The sequence below is a fragment of the Desmodus rotundus genome, chromosome 3 (assembly GCF_022682495.2).
Source record: "Desmodus rotundus isolate HL8 chromosome 3, HLdesRot8A.1, whole genome shotgun sequence".
In the NCBI taxonomy this organism is placed as follows: domain Eukaryota; kingdom Metazoa; phylum Chordata; class Mammalia; order Chiroptera; family Phyllostomidae; genus Desmodus; species Desmodus rotundus.
The window spans coordinates 197,322,948-197,342,962 of record NC_071389.1 but is presented as its reverse complement, the minus strand read 5'-3'; the positions used below and the strand labels follow the sequence as shown (position 1 = coordinate 197,342,962).

Below are 20,015 nucleotides of genomic sequence, written 5' to 3'. Positions count from 1 at the left end.
TCTCCTAGTGATAACTTGATTTTGCAAAACTGCTCCATCACTCAAATCTTCACTTCTCTCCATCCAGGTGTAGCGTTGCACTCTAGTTCTGGCCCTTCATCATTTCACTTAAATGGTCCCTAGAGCCTCCTGACTTGTCTTCCTCCAGTCTTGACCCCTCGCCATTCATCTATACCTTCCACTCACCCTACAGACTATTGAGGTCCCAAACACAATTACATGTATGGTCATCACATTCAAATTTAAAGAAATGATACACAGGTGAGAGTTGTGTCATTTGCTGGCTACAGAAGGGAGCATGCACCTCAAAGAGAGGCAAGATCAGTTTAAGTTCAAAAAAGACAAGAAACAAGCTAGACCTTTAAATTTAAATCCTTAACTCTCAAAGTATTCATTGTAAAGTAACTAGGCAAGATGGGGTCACTCCTTTGATAGACTCGGATTTTGTGCCTTCAGGAGAAGAAACAAGAGGAAAAGCTAGAAAAATTAGCCGAATGAACATAAACACTGTTTTCATTGCAGGAAGCAGGCTATGCAAAACACAGCATCCCTCAAGATCGAGTGTAATAACTTCATCACTCATTTTGGATACAAAATCCCAGTGGAGAATGACTGGGGTCCAACCTCATGTCCATTAAAGAGGAGCTGACCTCACAAAATGTTTTATCTTTAATTTCTGTGGCTACTTCTTACTGAGAGGGTCCCTGTCTCACCCTCCACACATGGGTGAGATGATGCCGTATCTGTTTGGCCAAGGAGTGAGGAACACAAATAAGACACAGGCCAGGCAGTCGTGGTTCAAACAGCCACGTTTAGTTGTACAACACATAAAGTCTAGCAACATTTACACAACCCGTTGGAGTGTCATTGGCTTGTTTTCAGTTGGGAAATTAAACCATAACGTCACCAAAAGGTTGGCTGGGACTGATAATATTTATTAAGAAATGGGTCGTTCTTGCATCCCCTAGGCTTGGGCCTCTTGCTCCATCAGGACTTGATTGTAGATGAATGGCCCACAAGTCACCAGCCTTTGAGCAAGTTGTGTCCAGGTGGAGATGGGGAGGGGTGGGCAGGGGGATTCTCTATAGACACAGTGTGTGGGGCAGTGGCAGCCGACATTCGCAAACATTCATGCATCTGATGAGGGCCTTTGCCCTCCATTGGGTATTTTCCACTAGCCTACAGGTGACCAGCTATGGCCAGGCTAATTCATTACTCACATTAACGGGGTGGAGGTGGGGGTAGGAACAGTCAGGGTGGGTGGGAAGAGATCCCTCTTATTGCTGAGTAGACAGATGGGTGCTTTTTGACTTCCTAGAGTTCACATCTCGTGGGGTTCTGGAGTTTTGTGTCTGTGTTTAGGGCTTTTTTTTAAAGATTGAAGATAAAGAAGTCAACTCCAGAAATGTCTCTTCGGGAAAACCACTCTTCCTGAGAGGCTGCATCATGGGTGGGTGGAGGGGGAGGTGTAACCACACTCTGGGCCAGCCCAAAGTGGTGATTTTTAAAGGAGACACCCTAGCCCTTGCTTCCCTACATCTGGAGTCACCCATCCTCACAACTAAGCTTTAAGCAATGAAGGAGACACCCTTGTCCCACATCTGGGCTCACACAGCTGATGTCAACGAGTCTGACAAGCAGAAAAGTGGCTTTCTTGACCTTTTAAGAAAGCCAAAAGTAGCTCATGCAGATGGACAGGGAGCAGTGCCATTTCCCTTGGAGATGGTTACAAGTAGTGGGTATGGGTTTGCAAGGGCAGAAGAAGCTCTTGATGAGTTCTTTCACCCTACAGATGGGCTGGGACCGGCTGACACAGACGATGGAGGAGGGCAGTGCTGGCGAGAACTCCATTCCACTGGGAGGAGAGGAGTGTTGGGAGACATGGAGAAGGCGGCTGTCCTAAAGCAGCTGGCCCCTCCCACCTGCTGAGGGCCAAGATGGGCTGTGGAGGTGGGCCCTTAAAGGGTCATGGCCCTGCAGCAATAACAGCTGAGAGGAATGGAGGGAGAAGCAGCGCTTGAAATGGCCTTCATTCAGCAGTGGGGCAGGGGGTGGCTGGCACGGGTGGAAGGACAGAGCCCAGGAGGCCTTCTCCCTGCAGGGGGGTTGAGAATGGTTGAGGGTGTGGACACCAGACATATAAAACAGCTTCTCCAGGGAGGCTGAGATCATGATTCAGGGGCACCAAATATCATTTTATTCAGCCTCTCCAGTGCCCACCACCCCCACCCCTAGATCTTCCCTGCTAGGCTTGGGGGTCCAGTCCCACATCTCCATACAGGGCTGCTCACTGTATAAGCCAGGGATCCCTCCTTTGTTGAAATGTAGCAACCTCTGGGCTCTAACTCTCCTGCTGGTCTATCGTGACAGCGCCTACCCTGCAATAGCTTCGTGGGCCGGGGGGTGCGGGTTGGATTGGTAAGAGCCTCCAGGAACGATTGAGACCATAGGTTTCTGGGTCATTGGCAATCTATCACCCACCTCTTTCACCTGGTGCACTGAATCTTGGTCTTAAGTCTTTGTGTTTTCCTAGCACCTGAGTGAAAAGGGACTGTAAATGCTGCGATTTGCAGAGGACCTGTGAAACACCTAGGGTTGGACCAGGACATGGAACAGGAGGTTGTGTGAGGTCACTGTAAACTGTGTCCCTTGGTGTTTTCCCTTGCCTAAGGCTACGTTGTTTCCCCAGCGCCAATGTTAGCCACCTCACTGACTAAAGGAGAAAGAGTAACTTGTTTGTAAAACAAATGATATATATATATATATATATATATGTTAATAAATACAGGGCTGGAGGGAAAGGCAAGAAAAAGCTAATGTATATAACTGTGGGTCTCACTGGGAATGTCTACAGATGTCAGGAGGGGGAACGGGAAAAGCAGTGGAGAAAGACCAAAATGCAAGTAGCTTCAGCATAACACGGAGAGAGAACAGAAGAGGGGGGAAGAGGGAGCGAAATGTATGAGAAGACAGCAACAGAGAAGCCAGCTTTTAGGAGGAAGAATCCTAGTGGAGAGAAAGGCAAACCACCAAGAAACACAAATATTGTATATTATTCTTGATACTTCTTTAGACTCAGTTTTTCTAGAACTTAATGCCTAAAAAGGGTGTCTCCCTTGACCAGCCTGCATGCTTTAACCAGACACCGGGAAGCGCATGCTCGTTGCGTCTCCTCCTCTGCCTGGGCCGCCCACAAGCTCAGGGCCAGTCTCAGCGCTGGACTGCGCAAACACTTTCCCCTTCCTCATTATGCATCTGCTTTCTGTAACCCTAGTTGGTACTGTCCCGTGCTTTTAGCTGTGATTTTATTTTAAGGTGGCCTCAAGTCATTTTCAGAAGTAGACTGGGCATACCTTCTAAATATGGAAATAGAGCTAAAGTGGATTAATCTACAAGGGAGCGAGCGAAAGGAAGGAGGGAGGGGCAGGATGAAGAAATGAGGGGAAGGGAGAAAAAGGAGGGAGTGGGAGCCGAGGTGAGTGTGATGTGTGGAGAACAGCAGGCTGCAATGGGGACAGGCAGTAGCTTCTACAGTGAATGTGACAGAGACCGAAGGGTGGAGCTCTCGTCTCCACTTCTAGGCACTAATTCGTCCTGCAGGTGCCTGGCTTGGCCCACTTCTCTGCTGTCCTTGACTTCCCTTTTCCCAGGAAGTCCTGGCCTTACCCCCGACCACCCTGGCTTCCAGGGAAGGTTAAGTCCGAACTCCTCGCCCCCTCCCGGGCCTAGCTCTGCAGCCCGTCCTGGGAAAACCCCTGCAGTCCTGGTGTGTAGGCAGGTTCAGAGATAAGAAAGAGTTACCTGTGGCTCACCTGCACCCTCATTTTTAAATGAAACCTCCCCAGACCTCCTGAGTGAGGCACTCGGCTTTGTTCTGGGACACAAGGAAAGGAGACAGATAATGGATAGCCATGGAGAAACCAAACTTACAAGGGACTGACTTCCCAGGGAGGGCAGTGAAAATACCTCACCCCTGAACACGCACACCCACACACACACTCACTCACACACACACACACACACACACACACACGCTGTAGACAAGATGCTCCACAAATACCAGACAGGCCTGAGGGACAGAGTAGAAAGGAAGAAGGTGGGAGGTGGTGGTGGTGGGGATGCGTGGAGAAGTGGCTATGTGTGATGGTATAGGGAAAGGGTCGTCATGGGTTACTGTCGTGGCTTTCCTCTGTGTCCACGCTCACCGGAGGGAGGCCTCCATTGTCATTGAGCCGCTTGGCTCGGTAGGTCTCATAGTGGATGTTGTGCGTCACTTCCTTGAGGTCCTGGAGGTGGGTCCTGAGGGACATGGGTGACAAGAGAGAGGGACACGATTAGAGTAGAAGGAGGAAGAGGTGACCCACATCCAAGGTTAACACATCACTTCCACAGCCTGGGCCCAAGGGGACCGACTCCAGGGAGCCAATGCTACTTCTTCTGCCCCCTGCGCTTCGGAATGGGAGCTGGACCTCGGGCAGAAAGCCCGTTGGGAGAGACCTGGAGACTGAGGAAGCGGATCTGAGCCGGTGGCCTCCTGACCCCAGGTCATTAAACCTGCCACCTGAGGGAGGGCAGGGGCACATCTTACCTGATGACAAAGTCTCGAAGGAGGGCAAACTCACAGTGGTTGAGGTTTTCCACTGTGAACAGAATAGAACAGGTGGTCATTTCACATATGCAGCGACACCCAGCAGGTGCGCTCCCGCTCCGGGCACAGAGGCGTTGCAGGGGGAGCCACGGGACAGGTTACTGTAACTGCTCCCGAGGTCTGCTTATCTTGGCACTTCAGTGCACTGGATTTTATTCATGAAACGTTTATTAAGCAGCTACAATGGCACAATACTGTTCTAGACTCTGTGGGATAAGAGCTGAGAAGGACTATTATATTCCCCATTTTATAGAAAAGGAAACAAATACTATCACAGGGAGTCTAAGAAACTTGCCCAAAGCCTAAGACACGATTCCTATCCTTGAGGAGCTTATAATCAGATCAGAATACAGTAACACAGAAAATAAAAATCGAGCCACCTTAAAAAAGGGCAGGCACTACAGGATAGCTCTAATTCAACACAGATTGAGCGCCCACTACTGTGGGACCTCGGTCCTCGCCATTAGCTCGTGACAAACACCAAATCCACCGAGTACCAAACGCGACGAGGGGTGAAGCGGTGTCTCTTGCGGGGCAGCATCACGACTCACACAAGTTCTAGTGAGTGCGGTGAGCCCCAAGCAAGTGCGGGGTGCTGGCACATTTTTTTTTCTCGTCAAAATGCATCGAGTAGAGGGTTTAACGAGTTCTGAAGCCGACGGGTACTGAGGTGTGACTGTATTTGTAAATTACTTGCCAAGGATTGTGGGAGCAGAAGAGGATTAAGACGTGAACCCCGTAGTCTCACAGTCCACTGGGCAGGACGGGCACTCTCATAAATAATCCCAACTCAATGCAGATGATGAAAAAATGCTATCAAACAAAATCCCAACAAAAAGTCAGAGGAAGGCTCTGGCTGGTGTGGCTCAGATCACCAGTTTGATTCCTGGGCAGGGCACATGCCTGGTTTGTGGGCCAGGGCCCCAGCTGGGGGCATGTGAGAGGCAACTAATCTATGTATCTCTCGCACATTGAGGATTCTCTCCCCCACTTTCTCTCCTCTTTCCCATCTCTGTAAAAGTAAATAAAATCTTTTTCAAAAAATCATAGGAAATGGGAGACAACATGATACAATGGGATGAACTTGGTTTGGTTTTGTTTAAAGATTTTTATTTATTTATTTTTAGAAAGAGGAAGGAGAGGAGAAAGGGAGAGAAACATCAATGTGTGGTTGCCTCTTGTGTGTCCCCCATGGGGACTTGGCCCGCAACCCAGGCATGTACCCCGAGTAGGAATCGAACCAGCACCCTTTGGTTTGCAGGCCGGCGCTCAATCCACTGAGCCACACCAGCTAGGGCTGAACTTGGTTTTGGAAACAAAAATATCCCAGCTTCACCACTAACAAGTCACGTGATTTGGGCAAGACATTTAACTGTCTGAGATTCAAGAGCCTCAGGAGCAGATGCTCCCCACAGAGGGTTATCACATTGAATAAGATCACTGAAGCCATTCTTTGAAAACCTTCAGAATCGTTATGACCTCCTCATGGTCACATCCATTCATAATAAAATGAAAATGGCAACATCTGAAGAACCTTTCAGCAGTTTGTCAGACGCATCCCCTTTCATGTGAAAACCTTTCTCTGGCGTTTCTAGCCCTTATTCATCTCTCCACGTGCTGAAGACCTCTGACATGCGAGTTGGCGCCTCCCAGAGAGGTGCTAAATCAGGCTTTTACTGCTTCCTGCCTTGTGAGTCTCATTTCTCAATCACACTGCAAGCTCCTTCCGGCAGGGTCTGCCTGGCACTCTTTTAAAATCTTACATACCGGGACAGTGCCTTGACCCAGACACGCTTAATAAATAAGCATAATTAGCCAGCAGCCAGTTCTTCAAACAGATGTGTGGAGTTACCTTCAATGATCCCCCAGGGAGTTTTTCGGCCGAGGACCCGCTTGCCATTCACTTGGTATTCCTTGTCACTTCCCACCACAGCAAAGGGCATGCTCTCCTGCTGACAAAGCAGACACGCGAGCACGTCATCCTCTACAACCAGGGCCGCCAAGGGCAGGGGGAATGCGATCCTGGGCCCCCAACCTTGAACTGCACATTTCTGAGGTTCATTCAGTGGTCCCACTGATGGCAAGGGGAAGGCTCTTGTCTTTTCAAAAGAGCACTGGACTGGGAGTCCCAGGTGCTGGATCCAACCTTGCCTGCACCCCTGCTGCACCAGTCAGCCTCCATAAGTCAGCTTTTTCCTTCAACAGGAGAATGCTTCAGACTTTTCATGCTGCTTTACACGTTTGGTTTGACGTGGAACAACTGTGAGCTTGCTAGGATGGACAGACCTCTCTCAAGTGATACCCGCCCAAGTAACATGCTTTACACTGTCTCCCACAAAACCTACAGGCAGAGAGATGCCCACAGCCACTGACCTGACAGAACCTGGGGGCCCCTTTCTCATGTGCAAAGGCCCCTCTGCTCGCCCATGTGGCTTGTGTGTTCCCCGTGAGCCAGCTGTTTTTCCAAAATGAATTTGCCTGACGTGTGCTTGTCACCACAGTTGGATAAAGCAACTACTACATAGCTGAGGACGCATGAGTGTAGAGAGCTGTTTCTCTGAAACTTAAGTTGAATGTGTCAGAAAAACTTGATAAAGGTGAGTTGCTTTTGCATGAAGAATGAACTTAATCTCAAAGAAGAGGCCTTGTCTCTCCATGAAAAGAATGTTTGATGAATGTGATGTGTACGTCTCATTTTTAACATAGTAATTTAGTAAAATAATTATTTAAAATATTTGTGATTTGCATGCATCATTTTTTAAATGATTTCTTCAATTAGCAGACCAACTACTTGTCTGCACCGCATCAGAAATGGGGATTTGAGTATTTGACCCACACTTGCCGGAGGAGGAGACTTGACCAAGGCAAGTGAATGATCTGTCCCGGGTCTCAGTGGTTAGTAGGAAAGCCCAGACTAGAGCTCAGGATTCTGAGGTGGAATCCCGGGATGGCAGAGCTTTTAAATTGAGAGGACTCTTAGCAATCACATAGGCTGATGGCTTACAAGCCAGGTTCCCTGAAGCCTTAAGACTCCCATGCACTACCCCCCACCCCCACCCCCCTCAGGGCCTGCTGAGAAGGCGGGGCTCTGTGCCCAGGTCCCTTAGCCAAAGCAACTCTGTTTTTACATTTTACATATTGGAGTTCTATCTGACATTTAATTCCTTTAAAGCATTCTTCTAGGGAAAAATAGAAAAGCTAAAAGCCACTCAACTAGTCTGACCTCTGCATTTTATAGGGGGGAAACTGAGGCAGAGCCCTGACAGAGCACAGATACCTTGGACCCGCAGCCTAACGTCGTTCTTGCCTGTGCCCTTCCAACCCCACACGCCCTAGCTCTGCTGAGCCCTGTGGGAGGAAGGGGCCTCTGTGTGGTTTGGGGACAGACAGGACCATCGGCTGTGGGTGCAGGGTTCACAGTCCTGACGGGGCCACTGGTCCTCATCCTCCCCCAGGTCACTTCTGGTCTGGGTCGAGCCAGGCGAGTCAGGGCGTACGGAAGGGGAGAAGCAGGTGCAAAACCAGAGAAGTACGTGATACACGTCCCACAGGCACCAAGGGGGGCATCTGTGACAAGCGGAGCCCCAGGCACCCACCCGGATTTTGTCATTCTCCGTCTTGTCTTCCAAATCCTCATCAAATTCCTTCTGGGGATAGAATTCAATGCCATTCACTTCTAGCTCCTTGCGAACCTAGAGGCAAGGAACAGAAGCAAGGAAGCCAGGTGTCAGGATAACGGGCAGGGGTGCGTGTATGCGCGCCGCGGACAGAGGGTTAAACGCAGCCTTGAGAATCCACAGACATCTCCGGGTCCCGAGGCCCTGAATGAGTGTGAACCCCAATCATACAATAACTGGAGCCCAGCCTGAGATGAGGAAGAGTCTGCGGCAGCAGCTTGCTCATCTCAGGGTCTGTAAGGCTCAGACGTCGACAGGCAGCACCGCGGAGTACAGATTTCACCTGGGCAGTCCGCCCACTCCAGGCTTCTCTGTTTGCCCTCTTTCAAAGCTCGGCTTGAATCTCACCTCCTCCACGAAGCTACCCAGGACCTCTTCAGTGGTCTCCTGGAAGGCAGCAACTACCTTTTTTTTTTTTTTTTTTTTTCTAGTTATCACACTAAGTATTTTTATTGTGCATTAATTAGATGAAAGTTAGCAATGTGCATTGACCAAAACATTTGATTAACAAGAGCATAGGATAACTGAGAGTCTTCTTTAACATAATTGTTGCACAGTAATGCTTTCTGCTGTGTAGTATATACAGAAAATAACATTCTAGGAATTAGAACAATATATATGCAATACAATAACAAACTATATGGCACTTAAAGAACTACTTCATATATATGAGCACACTCATTTAGAGCCTCAACTCTCTAAAGTAAGCAGTATTCAAGCCTGTAAAGTACACACACCAAATTATGCTTCTCTGGCATCCCCCCCGCCATCGCCACCTGGGTGCTTGGAGTACAGGAGTTTATAGAGAAGGACAGTAAGGACTAAAGGGCCTTGACGAATTATGTAGCCCTCCGAGCCTCCTAGCGGTAAGGAGTGGTTTCTCAGGTTCACGGTGATTTACGGATTCACTGCTCTTTAGAGGTAAGTTTGGAGGGCAAGGAAGAACGCCACCTGAGGATGCACTAACCTCTTTGCCAGTGGCCCCCAGACACAACCGCTCCAGTCTCTTTAACAGCTAATCAGGAGCTGGGTGGGAAGTGGGGAGGGGCGAATGTAACACTGGAGGGTAGGAGAGGCTTGGATCAGAGCGGGGAAGGCGGGGTGGGGGCAGAAAAAGGAGGAGGGAGCCTTCTCACCCTTTGCTTGAATTCAGACTTCTCCTCTAGGGTCATGGTGTCAGCCTTAGCAATGACAGGGATGATGTTCACAACTTTGCTGAGGTGTTTCATGAACTCCAGGTCAAGAGGTCGCAAGCTGGGGCCCAGAGAAGGCAGAGTGTCAGAGCTACCCAGCCCTCCCCCACTGAGCCACTGCCACCACCCCAGGGCTACCCTTGGGACAGGAGGACTGGGCAGGGGACCTGGCTGAGGCCAAGAGGCTGCTCTCTCTGCTGACACATACCCACCGTCCCACCTTCTGCAGAACAGGCCCCGACTCTCCGCCCACACACGGTCCTCCATCTCCCTCCTCCTCAAATCCTGCGCCTCTCTAAGCCCCACTGGGACCACTCCCTCACAGCACCTTTGCTGATCGGGGACAGCTGTGGACTGTCACCCCACCCATAGGTCCTTGTGTCATGGTTACTTGTGGGTGTCTTGTTCTGATGGGCCTCCTCCCAGCCCCCACTTGGTCCTGCAGGGGTCCAACTGGGGGTCTGCCGCTCCCCCGTCGGAGGGCCCAGCTCTACCCAGGCTCTGGCTCCAGTTTGTAGTCAGGAGACTTACTGAGTCAGGCTGCCTGCTGCCTTGCAGACCTTGAGTCCAAGTTCTAGGGAGGGATAAAGCTGACCATTTTATCAACTGCCTGGGCCCCACCAGCAAACGTCTGCTGAGTGCCCGGTTCCTCCCAAGTCCGGGCCCCACCTTGCTTGTGCCAGCCTCTCCAGAACTGAGCTCTGGCCCCGCAGCCGGGCTTGGTAATAAGTTGTGAGACCTCCCCCACAGGAAGGTCATCTGCTTGCCTACGTGCTCTCTCTGTGCTCTGCCAGCGTGCCCTCTCAGGCAGCCCCACCTGCTACGCACAGCCAGAGTTCCCAGCATGCCCTGCTTATTGCCAGCCTTCATTTCTCGACGCCTTGTGCTGGGCTGGCCACTTTCCAATTACTACATCTGGGTCCTACTCCCCACCCTAAATACCAGCTCAAATCCAGTAGCCCTGCCCCCGCATTTGACCCTTCTTGCTGTGCCCACCCCACCCAGCCTTGTGCAAAGCAGGCGTCTACTGAATAACTAAGAAGCCCCCTGCTCCGGTGTACCAACTTCTGTCTATGGGCACAATCGCGCCGTGGTGCCGGAGCACCAGTGGGCAGCATGGTGGCCGAGGCTGGTCAGCTTCACTCTCCTGGCAAGGAAGCCAGACTCTCTTGGGGAAGGTCTGGGGAATTACAGGGCCATGACCCTATTGGGGTCCATCTGGCCCTCCCCAGCTAAGTCTGTGTATTGGTTATTGATTACAAAATGGGCACAGATGATGCAAACCAGAGCCAGGCCCCGCACTGGGGCTGGGATTGGTACATACGAGTGTCCCGTGGGGGAGATGAAGTAGAGGCAGCAGTGGACACGAGTGTCAGGGATGCGTTTCTTCCTGGCGATGTTCACCTCCTCCTTCAGGAACTTCTCGTACTGCTCGTTGATGTACTTCTCGATGGGCTCCCAGCTGCGGGGCGGGGGGGGTGGGGTGGGGGGAGAAAGCAGATGGATGTCCCGGAAGGACAGAACCTGGGAGCTCACCATGGGCATGGTCCCCTTACAGCCACCTCATTTCCTATTTCTCCCAGGGGAGTCTAGGGTACCTGCTGAGCATTCTCCCTCAGCCTCCCGTGGATGGCTTTCCTTGTCAGCAAGGCCAGAACTCCTGCGCACACCTGGCCCTCTGACTGGGCCTAGGGAGCCTGCAGAACCCATCACCCTCCAAAGGGTGCCACACGCCTTCCCCGGCTCCCTTCCTTATTGGCTGGGAGGCAGGCTGTGGAGAAGGCTCTGCACCGCTCTGAGGCTGAGTTCTCACGAGTAAGATGGGAGAGAGCAGGTGATGGGCGGGACACATGTAGGACCAGAAAGAACAGACAGTCCTGGCAACGGTTCATTATCCTGACTGTTGTCATTGTCACTATTACTTTTCTCTCTCAAGGAGCATGCGCATAACCAGAGAAGAGGACATCCAGTCACTTTTCTAAGATTGTTCTAACTTGTCTCGTTCGGTGGCCCTGCCTGTCACTGGCAGACCCCAGCTCCCTCACAGAGGCACTGAGGTCTCCATTTCTATGTGAAAGCCAGCTTCTGGCTGGAACCTTGCATCTACACTCCGGGCAGCGCATTCACCCCCTTCTTGGCTGCTCGCTGACCTCAGCTTTGCTCTGTAGATTCGCAGAGGCTCTTGATCCTCACGGAAGCTCCCCTCCCTCCTGCTTCTCACTCCTTCTCTCTTGGTCCTGGTCAGCCCGGATTCGCACCCCAGGCCCCCTTGTTCTGTCTGTCCTGCCCAACTGCCACCACCAGGCCATCCCTCGGCCAAAATCCCCCCTGCACTGTCTCCACTCCCACACCCAGCCCCCATCTGGACATCCTCCCTCACCTCCCTCCAGCCCCTCTCCCAACCTCAGGAAGATACTGAACGCTCAGCATGGACGGCACAGGTGGTTCTCGACATGAGAACCTGCCCTGAGTTCCGTACCTCCCTTGCCATTTTAGGGCAGAAGTTGTATGGGCAGACACATACCAGTTTTCATTGTTGATCTGGTCTCCGAAGCCAGGGGTGTCGATGACGGTCAGCTTCATTTTGACACCGCCTTCCTCGATCACTGGGGGGTGAACAGAAAAGGCACCAGGGAGGTGACTCTGCCAGCGGATGCCAGGTGCCCTGCTGCCTACCAGCCAGGGAGACCCAGGCTCCTTCCTTCTTCAGGACCAATTATGGAAAAGGCAAGTTCAGGGTCTTCCCCACTTCAGCACCTTTGTTCCTGCTGCTCCCTGCACCTGAAGTAGGAAGGAACTCCCTACTTCTTTCTGCCCGTTTAAAGCCCTCCCAGGCTTTATCGGCCATCTTAAGCCCCATTTCTTTTTCTTTTTTTTCTCTAATCCCTCTTCCTCCCTCTTCTGGACTTGCAATCTAAGGAGTTGGCTCTATAGAGTTCAGGGCTTAATTCTATTCTGTACTGAGGATGCCTTTCATTTGTCTCATTCCCCCAATAAGCCCCATTCCTCCCCTTTCCCGGCAGAGGCAGGGGCCTCTGACCAATGCCCACGGGGTCCCCCATCCCAGTCCTCACCGTGCCCAATAGCCTTGATCTCCACTGTCTTGGGGATCTTCTCCTCCCGGTTCCAGCTGGAGGCCTTGCGACTCACTTGGGATTTGAAGAGCGTGTTGACCAGTGTTGACTTGCCCAGCCCGCTCTGACCTGAGCAAGACAGGAGGATGAGAGGGCAGGGAGACCCTATGGCCACGTCCAGAACCCGAAATCTCTCCCAGGAGCTTGCAGAATTCTCAAGCTGGCCGCACTCTTGTTTGACTGCTCACTGGGGAAGGAGGGGCTGAGCAGGGATCCCCGGCAGGTGGGGATGGCTTCCTGCGTGATGCAGAGGGTGTTAGATTCCACATCTCTCCTTCCTAGAGCCCCAAGACCATCCAGAAAGGGACAACCTCTGCATTTGTCTAGGGTAGCAGGTTTTTGTTTTGTGTTCTGCTGACTTCTTCAGTGACAGAATTGCTTTGCATTCTGGCACGGCCTCTGTGTGATATGCCATCAGCCCTGCGAATCCCACAGCAGAGGTAGCTCCGATCCCCACTGAAGTGGTCCTGGAGAGATTAAGCTCCAGCTAACATAAAAGATGCCAGACCAGGACTTGAACGCAAGGAACCCCTTGGCCCGTAACCACTCTGTATCCTAGTGTAGCGGTCAGCGTGTGGTGGAGGTAGACGCCTGAGAGCACCCTGTGAGAGGAGGCAGAAGCGGAGAGGGCAGGGCCGGCCCCTCACCTGCACCTCCTTCACGATGGCACCCTTTGGGCCGGTTTATGTGCACAGGTCTACAGACTTCGTTCCGAGGAGTACACGAAAAGGGGCTCCGCAGCTAAAAGGCGTTTGAAACCACTGGTCTGAGCAGTGCTTCTCAGACTTTAACGTGCACCAGAGTCACGGTGAGCCTTGCTGGGCAGCATTAGCACCTCCCGGACACTGGTAGGAAACGCAGGATCCCAGCCCCTCCCCCTCAACCCTACCATCCAGAGTCTGCATTTTTAACGGGACTTCCGGATGAGTCCTACGGGCAGTAAAGTCCAAGGCGCTGGCCTGGAGCGTTCCTGTGGTACATTAGGAAAAGGTTCGGCAGCAAGAGCCTGTGGTCCTAGACCCCACTGTGCCGTTTCCCTGGACGCCTGGCAGTGGCCGTGTTTGCCCCTGCAGTTTCCTTCCTGATAGTGTGGTGGGAGGGAAGGGACTGAATATGACCAGGGATGGTCAATAAGGTGCATTTCTCTCCCCAACTGATCAGTTGGTAGTGGCCACCTAGACCGATATGTTAAGGAGGCCAACTGGGGCTCAGACTGCACATGTGCCGGCCCAGCAGTGGAGCCCACCACCGCCGCACTGCTGGGGAGAGAGGTGGCCCACATGGCTTGTACTCGCCACTCTCGGTCTGGATGTTTTCTGAGGTCATCTGTTCATTAAGTATTCTTGAGTGTCAAGCGCTGTGCTGGGACTGGTGGTAGAGTGGTAAGGGAGACTCCATCCTTCCCCTTGAGAAAGACCGAAACTTAAACAGACAATTACAATATGTTGCCATAATGAAACACCACAGGGTGTTTTAATAGCATACTGAAGGGAATCTAATCCAGTCTTTCTGGGATCAAGGAAGACTTCCAGGAAGAAGCAATAACTAAGCTAAAAGCTGAGAGTGACTTCAAATGACCCATGAGAAGCTGGAAGGGGTTTGTAGACAGAGGGAACAGCATAGGCAAAGGCTCAGAGGGAGGAAAGAGTCTGGCAAGAGCATTCGGAAGAACCGTTCCTTGTGAGCAGCCGAATGCTACCTGGGAGGTGGTGAGAGATGCATGGAGAGGTAGAACCAGGCCAGGTTAGCAGTCTAAACCCTTGTGCTTACTGATGGGGGGCTTGCTGAGTTTCTCAGGTTGGAAAAATCATTCAGACACTGGTGGACAATGGACTGAAGAGACGAGGAGACAGAAATAGGGTCAGTGCCACTCAAAGTGTGACTGGGGGCCACAGTCCACGAGCCATCGGTTACTGGCTCTTGAGATAAGACGTCCGCCCCAGAAAGGAAGGCAGCTCTGCCACCAAGTGCACTGTTCCATTTGGCCAGTGTGTTTTACAGCAGGATCTCCCGATGATTTACACTCTGGCCCAGCTCCTTCTCTGTGAGCAGCACCGAGTCAGGTGGCCGTGGCAGTCCAGGTGAGAGACCTGGCTGGGCCTGGGTGGGGGCAGCAGAGATGGGGAGAAGTAGGCAGACCTGAGAGAGATTTAGGGGAAAACCAATGGAACTTGACTGGTCAGACCAGGTCATAACAGAAGGAGAAGGATGATGCCCAAGTCCCTGTTTCAGCAACTGAGTGAGTATCTCAATGAGATCGCTGAGACCTGGCGACAATACTTAGTGGCCAATCAATGTCCTAAAAGTTCTTTCTAAGCTTTAAAATGCTACAAAAGGTCAGAAAAAGACCACCCCCATCCAGTCCTCCCTCCAGCTCTCGAGGTGGGGAGAGACACTGAGGAGCCCCCTCTGCCACACACCGAAAGCAGGCTGAGCGTGGCTAAAGGCTGCCTGTGGACACCTGGCTGGGGCCCACCCTAGAGAGGCCAGGGCTGAGGTCGTCCTTGGGAGAGAAATGGAACCCTCAGTGCTGCCCACCACCCGGGCCTCCAGGGACCCCCTGGCCTTCCATACCGACGACCATGATGTTGAAGTCGAACCCGGTCTTCATGGTCTTCTTACGCATCTGTTCGATGATGGTGTCAATGCCAATGTAGCCCAGCAGGTTGGAGTTGATGCTGACGGGCTTCATGGGCACTGCCGGCTTCGGCCTGGGCTCGGGCACCAGCTCTGACATGGCTGCGTCCGTCCTGGTATCTGGGAGCCCTGAAAAGCCAAGGTGGGAGGGATGGGCTGCAGACGTCACACGGAAGCCACAGTGTTACTCTCTGGATCCGGAGCTGGGTCTGGAAGGGACCTGAGACGTCATCCAGCACGGGTCCCTCATTTCACAGATGAAGAGACTGAGGCCTGGTGGAAAGGACTTGCCTAAGAAGACAGAGCAAGTCAGCTGCAGAATCTGGACCAGAACCAACTCTCCAGTTGCAGGGGCCACTTCAAACGCACTCGCTGCTCCAAAGCACCATGTCTGTGTGGCTAACCCAACGGTTTCTCCTCCTTGGCACTGCTGACACTTTGGGCAGAATCGTCACTGAGGGGGCTGTCCTGTGCACTGCAGAATGTTCAGCAGCACCCCCGGCCTCTACTAAATGCCAGTAACAGCCCCCAGCAGTGAGAGCCAAACACTGCTTTAGACAGTGCCAAATGTCCCCTGGGGACCACATGGCCCTCCCTCATGGAGAACCACAGTCTAAGAGATGGTGGGGATCATTCCCACCTGAGCCTGCCTGCCAAATAAAGGGCAAAGACTATGTAGGATACTGGACCTAACCTCTACTGTCTGTCCCTGACCTCTGTTGCTTTGTCTTTTAAAAGCAAATGGAGCTACCGCCTCTCCGCGGAATGAGCATCACTCCTGTCCCCCAGCCTCAGTGTCCCCTCTGCTCCATGGGCACCACTGCAAAGTAAGGGTGTCTGTGCCCTGAGGAGCCCCAGCCACCCTCCTAGCCATAGCTCTGAATGTACTAGAGGAACATGTCTCCCCTTTTGACCAGCGGGGACAGGATGAGACCCAGGTTGGGGCAGTCACTTGCCTGAGACAACGCAGTGTTGTTGGGAGGGTGGGTGGCAGAGGGGAGGTCACAGCCCCGCGGCAGTGGGCGAAGGCGCACAGCCCCTGGGTCTGGCAGGTCACGGACAGACACCACACACACCACAGAGATCTGAGTGCTTCCCCATCAGGCCGCTGTCCATCAGGCTAGGTTTCAGCAGAGCAGCCGCGTTGTCCCATCCATGAAATGGGGTGTGAGGGGTGAAGAGGGCGTGGACTCGGACAAAGCACCTCCACCCAGGAGCCCGCGGCAAGCATTCCATGAGACAGGACGCCTGGAAGCACCCACACCGCGCCTCACACACAGGTCCAGTCCCTCCTGCCCCTGCCCTTTTCAGGTTCACTGACTTGGTGGGAGGGGTGAAGGGGGTGCGTGTGAAAGCACTGGTCAAAGGGAGGTGCCCAGATGCTAATTACACCGCAGTCACTGGACCGAACACTGTCTCTGGGGACCCCTCCAGTTGGCCCCGCAGCCTCAAGCTGACAGGCAGGCTGCTGGAAGAGCCGATGGGCAGGAGAGGGGAGGCGATGGGAGAGCCACCCTCCCCCACCCCAGGCCCAGCCAGGAGTCTGTTCTCACACCCAACCACCTGGTCCTTCCCCGGCCCTGACAAGACTCTGTCTCCCAATGGGAAAATGTTCTTTCCTTGTCATTCCCGGGTACAGCCGAATCTGACACAGCTTTGGGCCTCCCCGGGGCCTGGCCGGGCTCCCTCCTGCTTCCCAGGAAGCTCTTGCTAGCCAGGCGGCTGGCAGCGAGATTGGCTCAGCCCTGCAGCATCTGACTCTCACAGCCGGCCGGTTCCCCTGGTCCGCACGTGGCTCCGGGCCCACTCAGCACACCTGCACTGGGGCCAGCGCCCCATTTTCCCTGCCCAGCTGCTCACACGCCGGCCCGTCCCACTTCCCTTTGCCTCTACAGCTGAGCCCATTCTGTCTCCACACCTAGAAAGTGAGTCTTGTACTTACTTATGGGAGTTTTTCTGAGGATTCTTATAAAGTGGGTGTCCCCACCATGGCCAGGCCTGCTGCAGGTCTGGTGCACGGGCAGACATCTCCCAACGAGCACCTACTAACACCCACTGCACTCACCGTGAAGAGCACTTGCTGGCAAGTCCCCCCACACACATTCCAGTTCCACGCCAGTTCCACACTAACAACATCAGCCACAAGAGCTGCAAACGTGGGGGGTCACAGCCTTTGCTGGGAGGCCCTGCCCCTCCAGCCCCTGGCTAACTCCTGCTCTGCTTTCACCATCAGCTCAAGGGCTGCCCCTCGAGAAAGCCTCTGTCTGCCCGTCTGGGTGGAGGTGCCCTTCTTCTGCGCTGCCTCGGCCTCTGAGTCCCTTGGTGTTCACTTCATCCATTCATTCATTCATTCCACCCATCCCTGCCAGGCCATTTCACATGATGTCAAGTGGGAGCCTGCTCTACCCAAACCCTACATGAAATGCCAAGGACACTTTTGGAGCCCAGAGAAGGTGGTCACCCCCAAGGGCCCACTCTCTGGCAAGGTGGCCTGACACGTCCACAAAGACCTCCAGGGCACAGGGCAAATACTGCTCTGGAATTCTGTAGCTCCATCCTCTGCCCTTACAGTCCCCCCACCCTGCTCCTGTCCCACCTGCCATCCCCAGATGGGGAGGCTTGATTCCTGGCTGGGTGGCCCCTGTGAGCCTCACTGTTCTCCTCAGGAAAATGGGGGCAGCACCCACCTTGCCAGGGTGCTGTGAAGGTTACACAAAAGCAAGGATGTAAATCACCTGGCACTGAACATATGCTAGTTTCTGCCCTTCTTCGGGCAAGAGCTATGTCTTATTGCTCTCTATGCCCAATGTGCAGGGCATAACACGGGCGCTCGGCGATGAGTAAATGATGAATGAATGAAGGTCTCACTGTGGGGCAGATGTCACTTTCCTCCTCCCTCAGAAGCTCCTCTAACAGAGCAGCTGACCCCCAGCCAGCAAATGGCGTCTGCGTGCAGGCCACAGTCAAGGGGGAACACTCTGTTTAAAAAAGACCGGCTTCCTCCCCACAACAGAGATCAAAAGGGGCTAGCTCCCCACGGGTGGGGAAGAAGAGCTCAGGTCAGAGTCACAGCAGGACATAGCTCAAGTATGCCACCCTGCCTAAATGGTCCTGGGAGCCCCTCCAAGGCTCCCAGCTCTCCCCGGGCCCTGGAGAGGAGGAGAAGCTGCCGCACCCCCTGCCAGGAGCCACCTGCCCCATCAGTGCTCCGGGGAGAGGCACCGTCCACCTGGCTCAGTTCTGGCTGAGTCCCCCACAGAGACAGCACCTCCATCAGCATGCCAAGCAAGGGCTCTGGTGCTTGCTTTTACAAGCAATGACTGGCTTTGTCTTTGTCTGGCCCAGGGACCCCACCCTCAGTTGGGAAGGTGGCAGCAGTGGGAGGAGATCTTTCCGGAATAGCACCTGCCTCCTTGGCTTAGTGGGGTGGGAGGTAGGGAGGCTCTTCTTTCCTTCCTGGGCTGAAAAGCTTCCCCAGGCACCCCCCCGCCCCACCTGCGGAGGCAATTCCAGTCCCCCCCAGCTCCAGTGCCCACCCCCTCTCAGAAAAGGAATCACAAAAGATATCTTAGTCTTTTCCCGTTCTCAAGCGCAAAGGGCCCTGGGACACCCCCTTCCCCCATCCCAGTTCTCTGCAGGCCAACGAGTTCCCTAGGAGACCACCAGCTGGTGTCTGTCTCTGCGTGGGGGAAGGGGTCTGTCTGTGTGTCAGCTCCTGGGTGTCCTATCTGGTGGTAGTGGCCCTGATACCTGTGCGTGGTGTGCCTGTGTGTGCGTGTCTTGGTGTGATCCGGTGGGGGCTTTCTGTGCGCATCTGGGTCCCTCCTTGCGTGTCCGTGGGTCTCTGTATCTCCCCGCGTTCCTGTGGGTGAATTTCTCCGGGCACATATATCTTGGGGTGTGTGCCACCGTGCGTGCGTGTGTCTGTGCATATGTCACCGCGCGTGGGCTCCGCGGCGCAGCAACCCTCCCCCTGGTAGCACCTCCAGCCGGGCTTTACGGGGCCGCAGCCTCCTCCTGGCGGGCGCCGGTGGGCCGGCCAGCCGCCCTACCTTTGGACATGAATCCTCCTTTGTCTCCGTTCCTCCCAGGAGATGCTCAGGGCGCGGGGCTGCAAGGCTGAGCCGGGCGCGGGCTCCTCCTGGGCCGAGCGGCCGCTGCAGCCGGGCCTCGCCCCTCCGCGCTCTCCGCCCACCCGCCCGGCCCGCGGCCCGGCCGCGCCGCCCCTGCGCCCCACGCCGCCGCACCCGCCCGGGACTTCGCCGCCGCTCGCTCGGCGCCGCGCTCCTCCTGCCCGCGCGCACCGTTGCCGCCGCCGCCGCCGCTGCCACCCTCACCACGTGACCCGCGCGCCCGCCGGCCCCGCTTAGAGCCCCTCCCCCTCCCACGGCACCCGCGCCCTCACCCTCTCCCCGCGCGTCCCCACGCGCGAGCGGGCACCCGGCTGCGGGCTCCCGGGAGGCACACAGGGGCGCTGTAACCTCAGGCTCGGGATGCCGGGCCCGGGGAAAGTGTCCGCATCCCAGCCCTGGTCCGTTCCCCTGGATCCGGCTCTAGCCTCTTACTCTGTAGGCTGGGGAGCAGCGTGGGGCGCAGGGGACCGGTGGCATCAGCGGGCGGCGGTGTGCGCGCGTGAGTCACGCGGGGGTTGGGATATTGCGCTGGCCGAGCGCGGTTCTGCCCGGGCGCGGGTGCCTGAGTCAGGGGCCCAGGTTCCAGGCCTGGC

General features: G+C 54.2%; 1 protein-coding gene across 4 annotated transcripts; it reads right to left on the bottom strand.

Moving 5' to 3' along the window:
- Positions 1 to 796: 796 nt before the first annotated feature.
- SEPTIN3 (neuronal-specific septin-3) lies at positions 797 to 19,631 on the bottom strand. Of its 4 annotated transcripts, none has more exons than XM_053919635.1 (11): positions 19,342 to 19,631; positions 15,227 to 15,418; positions 12,593 to 12,721; positions 12,043 to 12,124; positions 10,843 to 10,980; positions 9,462 to 9,579; positions 8,245 to 8,340; positions 6,501 to 6,600; positions 4,589 to 4,640; positions 4,206 to 4,299; positions 797 to 2,095 (listed from the first exon to the last, which is right to left on the bottom strand). In XM_053919635.1, the coding sequence occupies exons 1-11, from the start codon at positions 19,349 to 19,351 to the stop codon at positions 2,030 to 2,032; spliced, it is 1,077 nt and encodes a 358-aa protein (XP_053775610.1). In that variant the 5' UTR covers positions 19,352 to 19,631; the 3' UTR covers positions 797 to 2,029. The 4 variants fall into 4 exon arrangements, with proteins under 4 accessions (XP_053775610.1, XP_053775611.1, XP_045043122.2 ...); XM_053919636.2 differs by having other exon boundaries at positions 801 to 2,095; positions 6,501 to 6,597; positions 19,342 to 19,529; XM_045187187.3 differs by lacking the exon at positions 19,342 to 19,631 and adding an exon at positions 19,040 to 19,230 and having other exon boundaries at positions 801 to 2,095.
- Between the last annotated feature and the right edge of the window lie 384 nt (positions 19,632 to 20,015).